This window comes from Clarias gariepinus, chromosome 20 (genome assembly GCF_024256425.1).
Source record: "Clarias gariepinus isolate MV-2021 ecotype Netherlands chromosome 20, CGAR_prim_01v2, whole genome shotgun sequence".
NCBI lineage: Eukaryota > Metazoa > Chordata > Actinopteri > Siluriformes > Clariidae > Clarias > Clarias gariepinus.
The window spans coordinates 12,264,306-12,281,309 of NC_071119.1; the positions used below are offsets into that span (position 1 = coordinate 12,264,306).

At 36.8% G+C, this 17,004-nt stretch overlaps 1 protein-coding gene across 3 annotated transcripts in view; it reads left to right on the forward strand.

Annotated features, from left to right (window-relative positions):
- The window catches only part of LOC128508184 (annexin A5-like), a 56,005-nt gene extending 43,009 nt beyond the window's left edge, over positions 1–12,996 (forward strand). Inside the window, exons 1-13 of one of the 3 annotated variants that reach the window (XM_053479402.1) lie at positions 1,327–1,457; positions 1,644–1,667; positions 4,917–5,001; positions 6,530–6,624; positions 8,304–8,417; positions 8,490–8,580; positions 8,709–8,788; positions 8,896–8,946; positions 9,252–9,345; positions 9,600–9,695; positions 9,911–9,969; positions 12,344–12,466; positions 12,570–12,996. In XM_053479402.1, coding sequence (XP_053335377.1) covers positions 1,665–1,667; positions 4,917–5,001; positions 6,530–6,624; positions 8,304–8,417; positions 8,490–8,580; positions 8,709–8,788; positions 8,896–8,946; positions 9,252–9,345; positions 9,600–9,695; positions 9,911–9,969; positions 12,344–12,466; positions 12,570–12,632 — 954 coding nt within the window. In that variant the 5' untranslated portion in view covers positions 1,327–1,457; positions 1,644–1,664 and the 3' untranslated portion in view covers positions 12,633–12,996. Of the gene's footprint in view, positions 1–1,326; positions 1,458–1,640; positions 1,668–4,916; positions 5,002–6,529; positions 6,625–8,303; positions 8,418–8,489; positions 8,581–8,708; positions 8,789–8,895; positions 8,947–9,251; positions 9,346–9,599; positions 9,696–9,910; positions 9,970–12,343; positions 12,467–12,569 lie in introns of those variants that run through there. The other 2 variants (XM_053479403.1, XM_053479404.1) reach the window with 2 other exon arrangements.
- The last annotated feature ends 4,008 nt before the right edge of the window (positions 12,997–17,004 follow it).

The window sequence follows — 17,004 nt, forward strand, 5'->3', positions numbered from 1 at the left end:
GCTATTTTATCTATTTTATCTTTTTATTTTATAAACCACGGCACGGTGGTTAACATGTGCCCTAAGTCTCCTGAGATAGGCTTCAGGCCAGATCTGTATACAGGATAAAGCTGTATAGATGACTCACTAGTGCTGCAGGTGTGTGTTTACATTGAGCGAAAAGATTATTAGTAGTTTATTTTAAAGTAGATTATTAAATCTGGCACATAACTGTTCATAACATCACTTTTACTCAACATTTTGATTTCTCTTATTGCGCAGGATAACTTTAGGTAGATATTTTTCTATTTCTGTCTTCCTGCTGTGCAAAATCTAGTTGGACATACAGACATACATACAGACAGAAATTTTTCTGAGCCTGGTTTTGGCTTCTCTACTGTATGAAATGCACTGAGCGAGTTCTGACCAATGGGTTTCTTTATGGAAAAAAAAATATGACACAATCAAGTTGAAATACTGTAAGTCAAACATATTATTCTGAATGGTGGTGTTTTGTCGATTGAAGTTCCCTTCACTGACATTCCCTGCAAACGGAGCAGAAAGTAGGGAGCACCCTGTGAAGTACACTTCAGAATGGAACACAGCCAAAGAGATCTGTACCGCACGCTCGCCTCTCAGGCTGTGTCCTGATCGGCTTGAAGTGCCCTGCGAGGTACACTGCACAGGATATTCCGCCATGTTAAGTGGGATTCCAAACCGCAAGAAGCGAAACTGCTTAGTTCAAAGAGAACTTTAAACGGTGTAGGGAACGAGTGAACAACGGCTGTTCACTTCACCGGAACGAAAAAAATTCCCATCAGTCATTGCGACTCGCTAGTTTTAAAAAAAAGTTCGCCTAAAAATGATTTATATATTTATTATCAATATTATAGAAGACGGTATAATAATATTACTATGGCACAATAATAAAAAAAAATCTATTTAATCAATAAATTATTAGTATTATATAGGCTAGTAATCTATAAAAAGAAATTCTCCATACATCTTGTAAATTCATCAAATATTTAATTTACAAGTTGTAAACATTTCAGTAATATATGTTTAATAATCGTATCTGCTTATTTAATTTCTGTAGCGTTAATTTTTCACAGCAGCAACAACAGGTATCCGAGGTGCATACGTTACCATGGTAACAAGGGAGGAGGTGACGTCTTCGCTAGTGACGTTGCAGGGTGTTTCTAATGGAAGTCGAGGGAAGTTCCCTTAACCGACATTCTCTGGACATGGAGCAGGGAGTAGAGAAGAGCACACTTAAGAGTACACTGTGGAATGGAACGCAGCCTCAGTCAGGTCAAGAACTAGATTTTTATTGAGGAAAAAAATACATTACCCACAATGCCTTGTAGTTCGTGCCGTGGACAGGGTGTGGTTCATGTAACAGAAAAGCTGTTTAAATATCCCCTCATCTCTCTTCTCCTGCACTCTGCCGAGGAAGTGTGGAAAGCCCTGTTTAGTTAGTAAGTTCATTTACTTTAAATCCACTTTGCATCAGCTTAAACAACATTTTCAAATCTAATGAGATAAGTCGTGCATGTGAGAGTTCTTACCTGATTTTTGTTTACCTGGATGTCAGGTGTTTTTTTTTTCATGATTATTTAATGTAAACATTTTTGCATTGTTTCTACCCCTTTTGTGTCAAGCAGAAGAGCAGAAAGAGAGAGAAAATGGTGAGTCAAAAAGTGTTTTTTTTTTATATTTGCTTGTTTTAAATGACATTCATAACAATAATAATTATAATGAATAAATCATGAACAGCTTTGCATGCTTTTGTTTATTTGTTTGTTTAGAATTCCTTGTGTTCCTTTAACAACAAAAGCCTCACATTATGCACATCTTATTAAAACGTTTTGCATATTAACAATTCTTTTGCAAACTTGCTCATGTGTTCAAACTCATCCATATATGTAGACAGGTAATGATTAGGACACTGATTTCATATACTGATTTCACTGAGATTCTTCACACCACTATAATAAACGTGATTTTTGCAAAGACTGCATAGCAATCTTCTAGTGTTGAGGTTAGGAAATGGCGATGCCTCTGCATTCCTGGTCAACACACAATCATTGTACACTCCCATGAGTGGGGGAAAAAAACTCATATACTGTAAGTTCTTTTACTAGTTTTTTAGGCTTTTATGTCTTCCAGCCAGTGTATTATTTGATTCTTGCACTAACGAAAGCAGCAGTTGTGTTTTAGATGACAAGCTTGTAACCATAACAAGAGCTTAAATCTTGGCATTGAAGTAATAATTTCCGCTTCCCGTTTTTTGGTCGTGTGTGTGTGTGTGTGTGTGTGTGTGTGTGTGTGTGTGTGTGTGTGTGTGACTCACTCTTGCCTGTTGTAGGTGGTCCCTGAATGAATCACTCTCATCAGTCTCAATGCATATGCTTACTAGGATACTTTAAATTTGTATTTACTGTTTTTAGTGTACAGTTGTAGAAAAGTTTTTGAATCTGGTTCCTTTTCAAGTTTTAGTCTTGTGTCTTCCCCATCACCGCCTTGCTTATTATGGATCTAAATTTGAATCAACATGCAGATTTTTGTAAAGTTGTTTCAATAGTTTTATGCAAATAACACAAAAGTAAAAAACTAATAATAATAATACAAAAGTTGACCAGGCACCTGTCTCAAAATGTTAAAGCTTTTTCTTTAGTGCAGGAATTTATTTATCTAAAGTATCCAACAGGTGGAAAACAGGTTAATCTTGTAATTAAACATGAGCTGAGATGTAGAAAAAAAAAGTTTTCCAATTTTTTTTTCTTTTTTTTTCCTCCTTGAGTATACATGTTGACTCATGTATGTGGGTGGTTCCTTCTTTCCCATTCTTGCTTCATTTTTACAAATACCACTTCCATCTGCCGTTGTTCTGGCGGGTGGAGTTGTGTTTGCATTAATAATCCCTATCACATGAGGTAAGCGAGTACGGATCCAGGAATGTAAACATGATGCTGTCTTTCCCACAGGAAAGAGTAGTTTGATATGAGAACACCAATGACCGAAGCGAACTCACTTGTAACTTGTTTATATTTGCTTGTCTTAGATAATGCATGCATTGGATGTTTTCAGTTTTATGTACAATAATTTATGGACGGTTAAGCCTGATTATTGAGACAAATTAATAAACAAGTGTCATTAGAGTCAGTGTCTAAAGAGCTGAAATCTGTTTACTTGTCCTGCTTTGTAAGCCTGAATCAGGAGCACATGATCAAACATCTTTCCCCTACTACGGCCTGATCAGACAGGAACGCTGTTGTTTGGATTTATGCATGCAAACACAACAGGAAGTGATCTGTGAACCCAGTGCTTGCATTTAAAAGTACAAGAGTCCAAACGTAATAATTAAATTAGTCAGTGTGTTAGAATTGGTGCCCCTGTGGTGTTTATTTAACCTGAACTTAAGTTAAGTAGGGTAAATGAGAGGTTATCAGCGGTAGCTCTGATTATGGTCTCGGACTACTAATTGAAAGGTCGCAGGTTTAAACCCCAGCACCACCAAATTGCTACTGTTGGGTTTTTGAGCAATGCTCTTAATCCTCTGCTTAGATATAAAATGAGTTAAAATATGGATATGTGACCATGCTTATTAGTGGTTATTTTAATGCTTAGTGCTGTAGCGTTTGACCTAATTGCGGACACTGGCTATAGGAATAAGATATCATAAAAACTGATATCATATTGGTTTCTGAGGTCAAGGTGTAGGCACAGAATATTGTAAGTCTATTAGTAACGCGAGTGGAAGGTCCTTAGAAGAACTCATCTGCTCTTGTGCTGCTGTTTTTAAGCAAAGTGAAGTACGGAGTGGAATTGCACCATTTTGGGAGATGGCATAACACTAAGTTGCTGTCCTCCTTCTGTGAAAAGACTTACAACAGTAGTTGTGGGCTGTAGGTTCCTGCAAAAACACTGCAAGTCTTATTACTCATAGTAAGGGTGGGGTTGGAGACCAGTATAAAGCCATACTATACTTAGGAAGTCTGAAGTGGTCAAATTATTCTTGGTCATGTGATTTTCAGCTGTAGATGGTATCTTTAAAAAAAAAATTATAATAATAATTTAAGAAAAAAACCCTACTTGGTTCCACAAAAAAAAAAAAATGAGTTTTGATTTTTCCCCTCTCAATTCTGACTTTAAACCCCAAATAAAGTCAGAAATTTGAGATAACAAGTCCGAACTCCAATTTTATATATATATATATATATATATATATATATATATATATATATATATATATATATATTTTTTTTTTTTTAAATGGTAACCTTAGACTTATTCTGTACTTTTTAAATGCCAGATTTATGCATATTTTGACTGGAAAAATATCAAGTATGATATAAACCAGATTCTGACAATTTCTCAATTTGAATAGGTAAATATTTAGTATTAGTACTGTATATTGTATTATTTATGTGTTGTTTGTGTTTTTAAGGTTTTTCTTCAAACCGATTTACTAATAAATGTAAAAGTGCATATTTATTGCGGTATTTAAAAGCTTTATTGGCCTGTAAGATTGTCTGCTATTATGTAAGACGCACTTCTGTCTTAGACAGTCTCTGAGTCATAACCCACTTTATCCCCACCCCGCTCTTTCTCCCTCGCTCGCCCTCTCGTTTTTTTTTTTTTACTTCTTTTTCCCCTCATCTGACGTTATATTCGCACAGTCAAACGTTCCATTTTGGGAAAACTACTCAGCTGACTTTCATTATTTCTTAAAAGGACAGGCAGGCCCAAAAGGCAAAATGGTAAAAATTTGGTGACTCATATTATTCATTACAGTCAAACTAGGAGTCTCTTTTTAACCTCTTTTTTTTTTATTTTTTTTTTAGCTTTACAGAAATCTAATAACTGTAGTGAAGAGCTCCAGTTTTGAATTCTGGAAAATAAATGAACATTGCCTTTTTATTCCCTCTGCCCAGGCTGGAAGAGGAACCATCAAGCCTCAGAGCGGATTCAACGCCAACGCTGATGCTGAGAGCCTTTTCAAGGCCATGAAAGGATTCGGTTAGTCACACAGTGTACACGGCCACACACAGCTGTTAAAGAGTGTTTCAGAGTTTACAAGTTAACAGTTAACACAGTATATAACATAGTATATATACTGCAAGAACTAATTGAAAGTGTTGATGAATGTTTTCGTTATTCGTGCTGGACGGCTGCTGGGTGGACAGAATAAATATTTAAATAACACAAACACAGCTACTATGCTACCCTTAGCCTTTATGCCTTTTTTTTTTTAATGAGACATATTTACGGGAGTACCTGTTGCTTCTATTGCTTCCAGTCAGCAAGATGTACAATCCCTTGCATGAGTGCATAAGTATTCACCCCCCTTGAACATTTTAAAATTTTGTATTTACGTAATTTTTAAGCAGTTGTGCAATCTTTGATTAGTTTTTCCAAAAAAAAAGATTAATAAATTACTTGGTTAATGATCACCGTTGTTATGAAATCAACACAAATACTATTATTTGTGTTAATTTCACGTGGAAAAAGCTCTAGGGGTGGAGTACTTTCTTTAGCTATACCCAGTACATACAATTTTACAATTTACAGTGCCAGGCAAAGGTTTGGACACACCTTTTATTTGCATGGTTTTTGTTTAGTAATTTATTTTCTACATCCTATAACAGTACTGGAGATTTCAAAACTATGAAAAAACACATATTGCAAAACTTCCTGCTGCAGAGGAGAAGTTCATTTAGAGTTACCAGCCTCAAAAATCACCAATTAATAAACAGCACCTCAGATTAGAGCCGTTATGAAGGCTTTACATAGCATAAGTAACAGATACAATTACATGGCCTTTAAAGATAGTCAAAGACTCCGTTATATGGACATCTAGAGGAATTTTATTCCACCACCTACTGTAGGTGCCAGAACAGAAGAGAGTCTAGATGAATGTATTCATTGATTCCTGAGAGATGGTGGGACCAGGTGAGGACTGCTGAAGGATCGGAGGGAACGTGGTGAGGTGTGTGCTGTGATTTAGAGCTGAGAGGTAAGTGGGTGCTGAGCTGTTTTTAGCTTTGTACTGTAAGTAAGCGTCAGGGTTTTGAATTTGGTGCGGGCAGCTACAGGAAGCCAGTGCAGGGAGCTGAGAGGTGGGGTGGTGTGGGAGAACTTAGGAAGGTTGAAAATGAGAGGTGCAGTTGCATTCTGGATCACCTGCAGAGGACGAATGGTTGACGTAGACAGACCTGCCAGGAGTGAGTTGCAGTAGTCTAGTCTTGACATAACAAGGGATTAAACAGGTACCTAAGGAAAGAAAGATTCTTCTGATGTTGTAAAGAAAAAATCGTAAAGAGCGAGGAAGATTAGCGATCTGTGGGGGGAAAATGACGGATGCATCTCAATGAATGAATCAACTGTTCAAAGGAGATTTTTGCATATTTTGGACGCCTTCAGTATTGTTTTACAATGTAGAAAGAAGTAAAAATCAGGAAAACCATGGAAAGTGTGTCCAAACGTTTGACAGGACCTGTATGTAATTTGAATGTATTATTAACACTGAAATTTACTGTGCGTTTAGGCACTGATGAAAAAACCATTTTGGAGCTGCTGACGGCTCGCAGTAACGCTCAGCGCCAGCAGATCAAGACTGCCTACAAAACCCTGCATGGCAAGGTAAAGACTGTACATTTCTTGTCTTGTACCCAAGACTTGTAAAGAATGTACACGTTACTGTGTATAAAGGAACCATAATTTCACACAGCTCCACCACAATTATTTAATATAATCATCTTTTTAAAATAAGTTTTAAGTTTTAAGTTTCTCTAATGTTAACTATCAAGCTTTATTCCAAAATTGATTGTCTCATGATGTAAAGTTAACATCATTCATGCTAGAGCAAACACCAGAACAATGAGCTCTGAAGTATTGCTTCATTATTTAGAGTCAAACAGGTAAAACGTGTTTCCTTATCAATGGTTTCGTTTTGCAGACTTGCTGACGGCTGAAAAGGTTGTAAAAGGAGTGGCAACAATGTAGAGTATAAAAGCTTACTGATAGATGATATATAAATGAGGCATCTAATTTGAAAATTTTGAGGAAGTTTTGCTAGCATGCTATTGTTAACTAGCTATGTTTTCAATGGTAATGCCAGGTTAGATTAGCATTGAATCGAGTAGCCAATGCAAACATACAGAAATAAACGACTATTTGAGGCAAAACAGTGTAGATAACATTTAACAGCTTCATATATATGACATAAAACTATTAAAAACTATATAAAAATATTATTAGTTTTTACTTACTTGCTTATTATTCTTGTTTTTTTAACATTCTTCTTTTTTTTAATTGTTTTTTGTCTTTTTTTTTTTTTTTAATCCAATCTACTGTTTAAAACTTTAACAAAAGTCTCAATCCCAAAGAAGGTCCAGATTGTGTCTGCTGATACACCCAGTAACAACCATAAATCATTCCATTGTAAAAGAGACAAGAACTGTTGAAGAGCAAATAGATCTTAGTGGATGTTTAGTAAATGATTAAAGAACCTGAGGTAAATTAAAACGAAGGCTTTTTCAGAATTTAGCCATGTTACTCCTGAAAATACTCAGATCATTTGTGTTATCTCATTGGGTTAATGTGGCCAAATGATTAAATTCTTAGAAACTGCACTTCTTAGAATTCTTAGTCTTCTAGTCTTTTTTATTGTTATTTTTTTATTGATGGAAATGTGAGTGAAGTGTTACATCGAAATTTGATTTGTCCGTGTTTGTGAGTTGATTCCTATTGATTTATATTTATTTATTTTTAAACTTTTAAATTTTTTATTTTATTTTATTTTTTTTTCTAAACTTGAGTCTGACTTTGGGGGGAATGTGCTGGGACCATTGGCAACTGTGTTGGATGTTTTCCACTTGTGAATCATCGTTCTCACTGTGGAACTCCAAATTATAGTTTTATAAACTTTTCCAAAGTGATGTGCAGCAACAGTTGCTTCTCTAACACCATTGTTTATGTCCTTCCCTTTTGGCACCTGAATGCTCCAGACCAATGAACTGCCAATACTTCTGCTTTTATAGAGGGCTGCACACCTACTGATCAGTTACACAGTTACTCAGAGGCTGATGGTTAGCAGCACCTGGCTGTAACTTACCATCTTAAATCTTGTGGAAGCGGCAAAAAGTTATATTATGTTGTTCGCCTGAGGTTGTACCCCACCCCCCCAATACTAGGACCCGCTGTTATAATTTTTTTTAAATGAATTTTTTTTTTTTATACTAAAACACATAATTAAAAGAGGGGATACTAACTTTTACTAGTAATTTCTCATACCTTTGCATTTATATATCTCGCTCTAGGACTTGGCTGTGGAACTGAAGTCAGAGCTGGGAGGACACTTTGAGACTGTGGTTTTGGCACTATTGGAGACTCCTACAATGTATGATGTGAAGTGTCTGAAGCAAGCCATTAAGGTATACACACACATACACACATTACAGTACAAGTGTGTATTAGTTTAGTCTGAAGTTATGTTGTTGTTTCAGGGTGCAGGAACATGTGAAAAGACCTTGATTCACATCCTGGCTTCAAGAACCTGCAGGGAGATTCAAGCGATCAATGCTGCCTACAAGCAGGGTACGAGAGTGTGTGATGTGGACTTTTGTATGTGTGCAAGTTACAGGTTGCTAGTTATGTGTGTATTTTTTTAATGACAGTGTTTGGTTTTCTTTACTATAGATTATAAGTTTGTGTGTGTGTTTTAGAGTATGGTAAAACCCTGGAAGAGGACGTGGTTGGTGACACCAGTGGACACTTCAAGGAGCTGTTAGTTATTTTGCTGCAGGTAATGTTACTAGGCAACAGAACATGCATTGTTTTTAAATGAATTTGAATGATGGTGATTGCATTACATCAGTTATTATTGTTTAATGAGAATTATTTTGGTTTTAGGCGAGCAGACAGCAGGGTGTACAAGAGGCCAACGTACAGAGTGATGCCAAGGTAAGACTTTTTATTACAGAAAAGTAAGTTATATATACACTATACCTTTTGTGGGAAATACTGACATCTAGTGGACCTGATGTAGTATGTGAATGTTCAAGTACCTTTGCAGTTTGCAGTGTTATAGCACCCCCTACTGATGTATGTCTGTCCTAAAATGACAACACTATAGCTGCACAATAAAATGGCTGATTTTCAGAAACTTGAATTTTAATCTGGTGACACCTGATTTAGACTCTAATGTCTCTCTCTCTCTCTCTCTCTATATATATATATATATATAAAATGTGTGTGTGTGATTGCAGGCTCTCTTTGAAGCAGGAGAAAAGAAGTTTGGTACAGATGAAGAACAATTCGTCACCATTTTGGGCAACCGCAGCGCTGAACATCTGAGGAGAGGTATAATTCTCTTTGTCTCTCTCATTATAGATCATACACAATTATTTAGTGAGTTTTAGTAACCTTGAATAAATTTACAATCATGAGACGTACATGCGTGAACTCAGTTCTTCTAAAGCAATCTTAGGTTTGCTTGCTTTCTAAGAAACAATGCAATAAGAATTAGGATTAGTATAAGATTCAGTCTGTACAAGTATGACTTGGTCTTGTTGTGTTCTTCTCATTAATCACGTTTGTGTGTTGCTTTGTTGCAGTGTTTGCTGAGTATATGAAACTGTCTGGATTCCAGATTGAAGAGAGTATTCAGAGAGAAACCAGTGGCCACCTGAAAGAAATCATGCTGGCTGTGGGTAAGATGCACACACACACATACAGTAAAATGCTGGGATTTCAACTCTGATCAGCCTTCTGATCAGCTATGCAATGCCTTAACCAATGTGCCACTACTCACATATAGTTGACAACTATTAGTTCATATAAAAAAAAAACACACTCTGCCTTGTCTTCTCCTCTACTCTGTATTTTTTATATTTCAAATTGTGTACTATTCCTCTTTCTTTTACAGTAAAGTGTGCCAGAAGTGTTCCTGCCTATTTAGCTGAGTGCCTGTATTATGCAATGAAGGTAAGAGTCTAGCTTTATATTAAATCTCATATTCATATTCTATATATCATACAATATAGAAACGTCACAGTATGACGGCTCCTAAACTACACAAAGATTTTTCATTTTATTGTGCAAATTAGTAGACAGGAGACCAAGAGCGTTATCTAGATTAGAGGCTGGGAGGGCTTTTTTTTTTTATTATTACTTCAGTTTTATTTTAAATCCAGCAATTGATATCTTGTCTGCAATTAAATAGACTGTTTAGTGCGTATGTGTTATCAGGTATAAGTGCTAGGTAAAAGTGTGCAAAAAAATTGCATACAGTATCTCAAGGACTGAGCCAAAGGGAAGCATGTAATAATGAGATTAACAAGGGCACTAACATTGAGCCTTGGGTAATAGCACAATTAATTAAGCAGGCGATGAAAAACATTTTCCATTTAGAATTAAAAAGGTGGTGTATCTTGTGTAAGAGATGAACCATTCTTACATGGGGCCCTGCAAACCAACTTTAACCTCTAAGCATTTTTACAGAATGTCATGATCAATAGTATCAAAATCTGATCGTGGCACAACGATTTTACTAATACAGTGGAACCTCGGATTACGAGCATAATTCGTTCCAGAAGTGGGCTTGTATTCCAAAACACTCGTAAACCAAATTTAATTTTCCCATAGGAAATAATGGAAACCTAAATTATTCATTCTACAGCCCAAAAAATAAATACATAAAAATAATTAACACAAAATATAAAGTAAAAATAAAACAAATTAACCTGCAATTTACCTGAAAAAAATGTAAAAATAAATCCCGACCGATAAGTGTTCCAGTTTGTGCACGCAGGCGCTGTGTGTGTGTGTGCGCGCGTGTGTGTATTCACCCAGGGGAGACGATTACCCACAATTCCGCACCGCAAGAGAGAGAAAAAACGCTTGGTGTCAAAACAAGACGCGCATGTGTGAAACATGATACTCGGTGCTCGTAAACCAAGACAGCGCTAGTTTTTAAGTTAAAATTTATTAAAAATCTTTGCAGAAAACTCGTAAGCCGTGTTACTCGTAATCCGAGGTTCCACTGTAATTGCTAGCATTACCAATAATATTAAAGTGTTTAGAAAGCACTATGTAAGTACTAAGCACTATTAATATATATTTTTAAAAAAGGGGCGGTGGAATCCTAATATTCTTAGATTGTTTTGAGGGTAAAGATTTTTATATGGGCCAGGCCGATTAAAAAAAGAGGCACAATTATAGGAGTGAGTCAAAAATTATTTGCACTCGGGCTATAGAATTTATTTTAATTAACTTTTAGAAAGGACATTGTTTTTCGACATAATCTCTTTGCTTTTCAATACACTTTGTCCATCTGTCAACAAGCTCTCAAATTCCCTCATTAAAAAATGTTTTAGACTGAGCTGAAAGCCACGAATGCACTATTGTCTTCACATCTTGGGACTCTTCGTCACAGACTTTAACGGAAAGCACTGATAAGACAGTGTGGCCAACAGTATTACATAAAGTATTAATATAACCAGACTGCCGCTAATTATTGACTCATCCTCGTAGCTTTCAAATTAAGCCATTTTTTGTGTCTGACAATATCAGCTGGAGCCAGGAGAAATAGTAAGTGCTTTGCAATCCTACAAGTACATGTCCTAAGTACTTGCCATCTTCTCTCGTATAATGGGTTTTAGCTTTTTTTCTGTTTTATATTGTGCCTTGCTTTTATGTTGTATTGAGTTTTACCAAAACTTCCTTTTTCATGCTGTATTTTCTGTCCCTTGATCCTCCCACCTCCCAAGCTTAAAGACAAGACCTTTTGTTTAAAATAAGGGGTCTTGGACCATCATAAAAAAACGTGTCTCACAGGCTTCTAAAAAACAATTCTGTAAGAATCTGTAAGAAATTTTTTTTAATGGTTAAATTTGGGTTCTACATAGGAATCCAACAAAAGGATTTACAAATAGTGGTGGCCAAAAAATTTTAACAAAAGTAAAATTTGATGATTTAATGCCATTTCTCCAATTTTTTTATAATGACAATGAGAATATTTTATTTAATGAAGTTCATATACCATAATCAATACTTACTATGAAGTCCTTTTCTTCTTCAAAACCTGCTGGATTTGGCTGGGCTTAGAGTCAGAAAGACGTCTGCAGTCCTCTGGTGTTAACTAAACCAGCTGATTCTAATTAGCACAACTCCTCAGCCAGACATGCGAGAACTAATTAGTAACGTCACCTGTTTTGTGCATACAGTAACACGTCATGTTTTGTTTTAATACTTTTGGCCACCACTGTATATTGTTGATGCATCAACATATAAACCTTATTTACAGTCAGTAAAATGTTTAAAGCATTGTGGTGGTGATGCAACTCCTCCATCTTTACAGGGCGCAGGGACTGATGATAATAGTCTGATCGAGATCATGGTGTCCCGCAGTGAAATCGACATGCTGGACATACGAGCGGAGTTCAGAAGGATGTTTGCCACTTCTCTGTACAAAATGATTAAGGTGTGTACACTCAGTCTGAGACATGGATTGTCATATTTTATTGTTTAAATTGCAGTACACTAATACAATATTGTTCCTTCTGTCTTATTAATCTTTATTACAGAGTGATACCTCCGGTGATTATGAAAAAACCCTTCTTCTGTTGTGTGGCGGCGATGATGCGTAAATCAGCTCCTCGACCTGCAAGCATGAACAGCGATTCAATATCCGGCAGTTACACCACTTTAATGAATTGCCAAAAATATTTATATTTTGTGCATGTTACTAACGCTGTTGCTTCTGATAATCTGCAATAATGAAGGCAATTTTCATATCACAATTCTTTTCTTTTTTTCTAATATGCTTTTTAAATCTTGTTTCATTGTAGAGAAAAAAAAAAACAGGTTTCAGTAATGGTGCTAATAAACCATAAGCCCAGTTAAGTGGAGAATATTGCAGTTTGATGTCATTTACTGCGATCATAAATAAAAGTTACCATACCAATGAGAACCCATTGTGGGTTTGGTGGAATAAACTTCTGTATAACCTTGTGTCGCTCCCCATCATGCTGTCACCTTAATGCTCTCAAACTAATAATTCCTTAGACTATGAGTTTCATGAGGGTAATTATTAATAAAGCCACATAAACACCTGCTCTTTCAAATAATCTCCTGACAAATAATTTCTGTCTCCCTATTGCAAAAGTGGACTTTTAAAAGTTTGAGTGGGTTGGCTGACTTTCCAAATACTTCTGAAGTAATGAGTTCTTTTTAATTATATTAAATGCACTGGCACTGTTGCCGTGCACCTCCAGCGTCTGGGTTCGATTCCCGTCTCTGTGTGCATGGAGTTATATGTACATGTTCTCCCAGTGCTTGGTGCGTGTTCCCAAATTGCCTGTAGTGTGTATGTGTGTGTGCCCTGCGATCAATTGGCCTCTGTCCAGGTGCAGTGTACCCTGCCTCCTGACATAAGTCTTCTGGGATAGGCTCCAGGCTTGCCGCAACCCTGAACATAGGATAAAGCGGTATACAGTAGTAGATGAGTGAGTGAGTGAGTGAGCAATGGCGGCATGGTGACTTAGTGGTTAGCACTGTCGCCTTGCACCTCCAGGGTCCAGGTTTGATTACCACCTTGGGGTCTGTGTGCATTTTTGCATGTTCTACCTGAGCTTGGTTACTCTGGTTTCCTCCCACAGTCCAAAGACATGCAGATTAGGCTATTGGCGTTCCCAAATTGCCTGTAGTGTGTAAATGTGAGGGTCTATCTTGTAAAAATGAGAATAAACACAATTGGCCTTAACAGGCCCTTGATGGACTACAGAGGTTTCTAGATGGATGGATGGAATGTCAACAAAATTGTGCAAATTCTATGTTGATTTGAATCAGCTAATTACTGCTTGTGGCCCTACACTGTAAGGTGTAATGGTTTTAAAATTAGACTACTATATTGCATCCATAGTTGCACAATAGTTCAAAATCATATAAAAATGAGCTGGATATGCATCATTACTGCACAGGAGTAAATAATTCTAAGGTCAGAGTTTAAGGTAAGCTGGCCTGATGAGACTTATTTCAAAGATCCTACACAAGAGTTCTAGCTACTGCTCTAACACTTGGGTTCATTATTGGAGAAAAAAGCAAGTGGCTAAATATGACAGAAAGTTGAAATAAGTCAAACATTATTATGGCTTTTTAATTTTTTGGTCAAATGTAATTACACCACCAGCAGATGGCGTGAGAGAATCTATAGTGCTGCAGTCCAATCCAACTCTGCTTACATGTATTCGCACAGTGCTGAAACACACCTTTCATTGTCATTAAGATGGCCAGTATATTTAATTTAGGCCGTGCACCTCACTGGAACAAATCGGTTTCAGTATGACAATGACCGTGTACACAAAGCAAAATCCATGATGACATGGTTTGGGAGGGTTGAAATGGAAGATCTTGAAGGTCCAAAATACAATCCTGGCCACAAGCCCACTGAACAACATGGTGATGAATGTAAAAACTAATTGTGCACCAGACCTTTTCCAAAGCCTTCTCACAGGAGTGAGACTTATTATAATTGCAAAGGGGGAACCAACAGTTGTAATGCCAATTGGTTTACAAGGGGCACATGTTACTCAAGTGTCCACTTACTTTAGGCCATACAGCATACATATTTCACCTACTCACTCATTCTTTACACCATTTATCCTGTCCAGGGTAACAGGAGGCAAGAAGCCTCTCTCAGGGGACTTGGGGCACTACTATAGGTACACGCTGGATAGGGCGGGCAATGCATTGCATGGCACAAACACTCAGACACAAACACACTAACACACTGCAGACCATTTGAAAACACCAATTAGCCTAATCTGTAAATCTTTTGGATTATTGTAGGAAACTTTAAACTCAGACTTAAAGGCAGGATTTGAATCAGTGCTAGCCACTATGTCACTGTACAGCACACATACTTAAAACATGCTTAAATAAACATGCACCACCCAACATCCTAGCAACAGGTACTGTATAAGTATGTGCTTTACTATTCATTCATCATGGGGAGGCTCACAGTGTAGATAGAACCTGTCCTGGCGATACTGAGCATGAGATCAGAACACACGCAGGATGAGATTCATTCAGAGGAAACCTACTGTACAGTATATAGATGGCAGTGCTGTCATCATCACTGAAGCATGTATTGTACTTGAAAGAGTCATACAATAGAACAGAAATCAAGGCATACAGTACTGTGCACGTAATCCAAGCATGACCCCATGGGTTCTGAAGTGTTTCGCAGAAAATATTTTGTAACGGAACATACAGAATGTGGATGTATGGATGTAGGCGTGAACAGCTCTGCTTGCATGGACCTGTCTACAAAAACAAGAGGATCATATGACAGCTAGGGAGGATGAACTATTTTTTAAAACAATGATCAGAAGAATATCAATCAAACGTGGCCGTGGCTATCACTGTGTATGAGCAACTGACCAGGCAATAAATACCAAAAGCTGGCGCGCTTGTTACATTTTTGTATTGTTATTAATTAACTAGCTGGTTAAGATAAAAGTTTTATCTGGTGTGATCTAGGTGTGTGTTTGTGTGCTAGGTGATGAGTATTTGTTGAAATAATATATAGGCATGTAGAACCGTTGCCTCACAGCTGCAGTGTTCATGGTTCCATCCTGAGCTTGTGTTATTGTTGATGTCCAGACATTATTATTTATACTGCCGAACATGTATCTAAATGTAGCTAATTGATTTAATGCTATGAGGATTCTATTTAATATTCAACTTATTGCAATTTTTTGCAGAAACAATCTAATTTCACAGTAGTGAAGTGATTTTTTTTTTTTTTTGCCCTAGTTCCATGAGTGTACATAGATATGTAACCTTTGGCAAGTATGCAGAACAAAGGGACAGATGTTTGACCATTAAGTGTGGGTGGGATTTGGGGGTAGGCTTGACCAATCAGAGCGTTGTTTTAAATGGGTTGGAATGTCACGCCACCTCAAACCATACAACAGTATGATATAACGGAAACACCCTACTTCCAAAACAATACACATTCCTTCTTGCGTGGGTGGGCGTGTATAAGGGGGCACCTTGTTTTAAGGTTTAATCACATCTGTAATGATAAGAATAACAATTCTTACGTGTAATGTGGAAGCTGTCTTGAATTTGTCAATGGACTGATCCCATATTATGGTGTATTATTGTCATAAGGCATTCATTTGTACACACCGAGCAAATCTTACCTTTAGAGTATTGCATGTGTGAGTGAGTCAGAGGAATGTGTGTGTTTCTGCCCACTCCCCATCTTAGAAGCGTTGCCTTTCATCTTTAGTCATGGAAGGCCATGTCAAGCTTGACACATGCACAAACATGATCCTGAGAGTGTAAGAATAGTTAAGGACACAAATATGCTCATGCTGTTATAAGATAATTAACTGAGTATTACCGTATAGCAAATGGAAGGTATTGATACTTAAATAGACCTTTTTTTTGTAACACTTACTAGATTGTGGAGTGAAGAGAGATAACAGTTAGGTGTGGTCACAGTCACATGTACTGTGTAAGGTAAATGTATATTTACTGCTTTAGGGTTTATATTTAGAGTTTCTTATAGATGCTCCATCTAAAACATGCACACTGCCAATGCTATAGTAAAATTAGGTGTTCTTAGGGGAACTCAGGGAGGACAGAACACTCCAATGTCCATGGGGGTGAATGTGCCCTGGAATTAATTTAAAATTTAAAATTTTTAAATATTTGTCTACAATGTGGTATTTAATTAATTTGTAGCACTTTGAGATTTGCTTTAAATATAAAGTGCATTATAAATAAAATGTATTATTATTATTATTATTATTATTATTTACCATTTTCAATGTAATATGATGCCATCAATCCTGAGCTTGGGTTACTCCTGCTGCTTGGGGATTTACATGTTCCTTTATGTTCATGTGTATTTCCTTCAACTCCTGCTTCCTCCCATCTTCCAAAAACTCTACTTTCGGATTGACTAAGATAAAGCTGTGAATGAGTGTATAACTTTGGTAATAATAG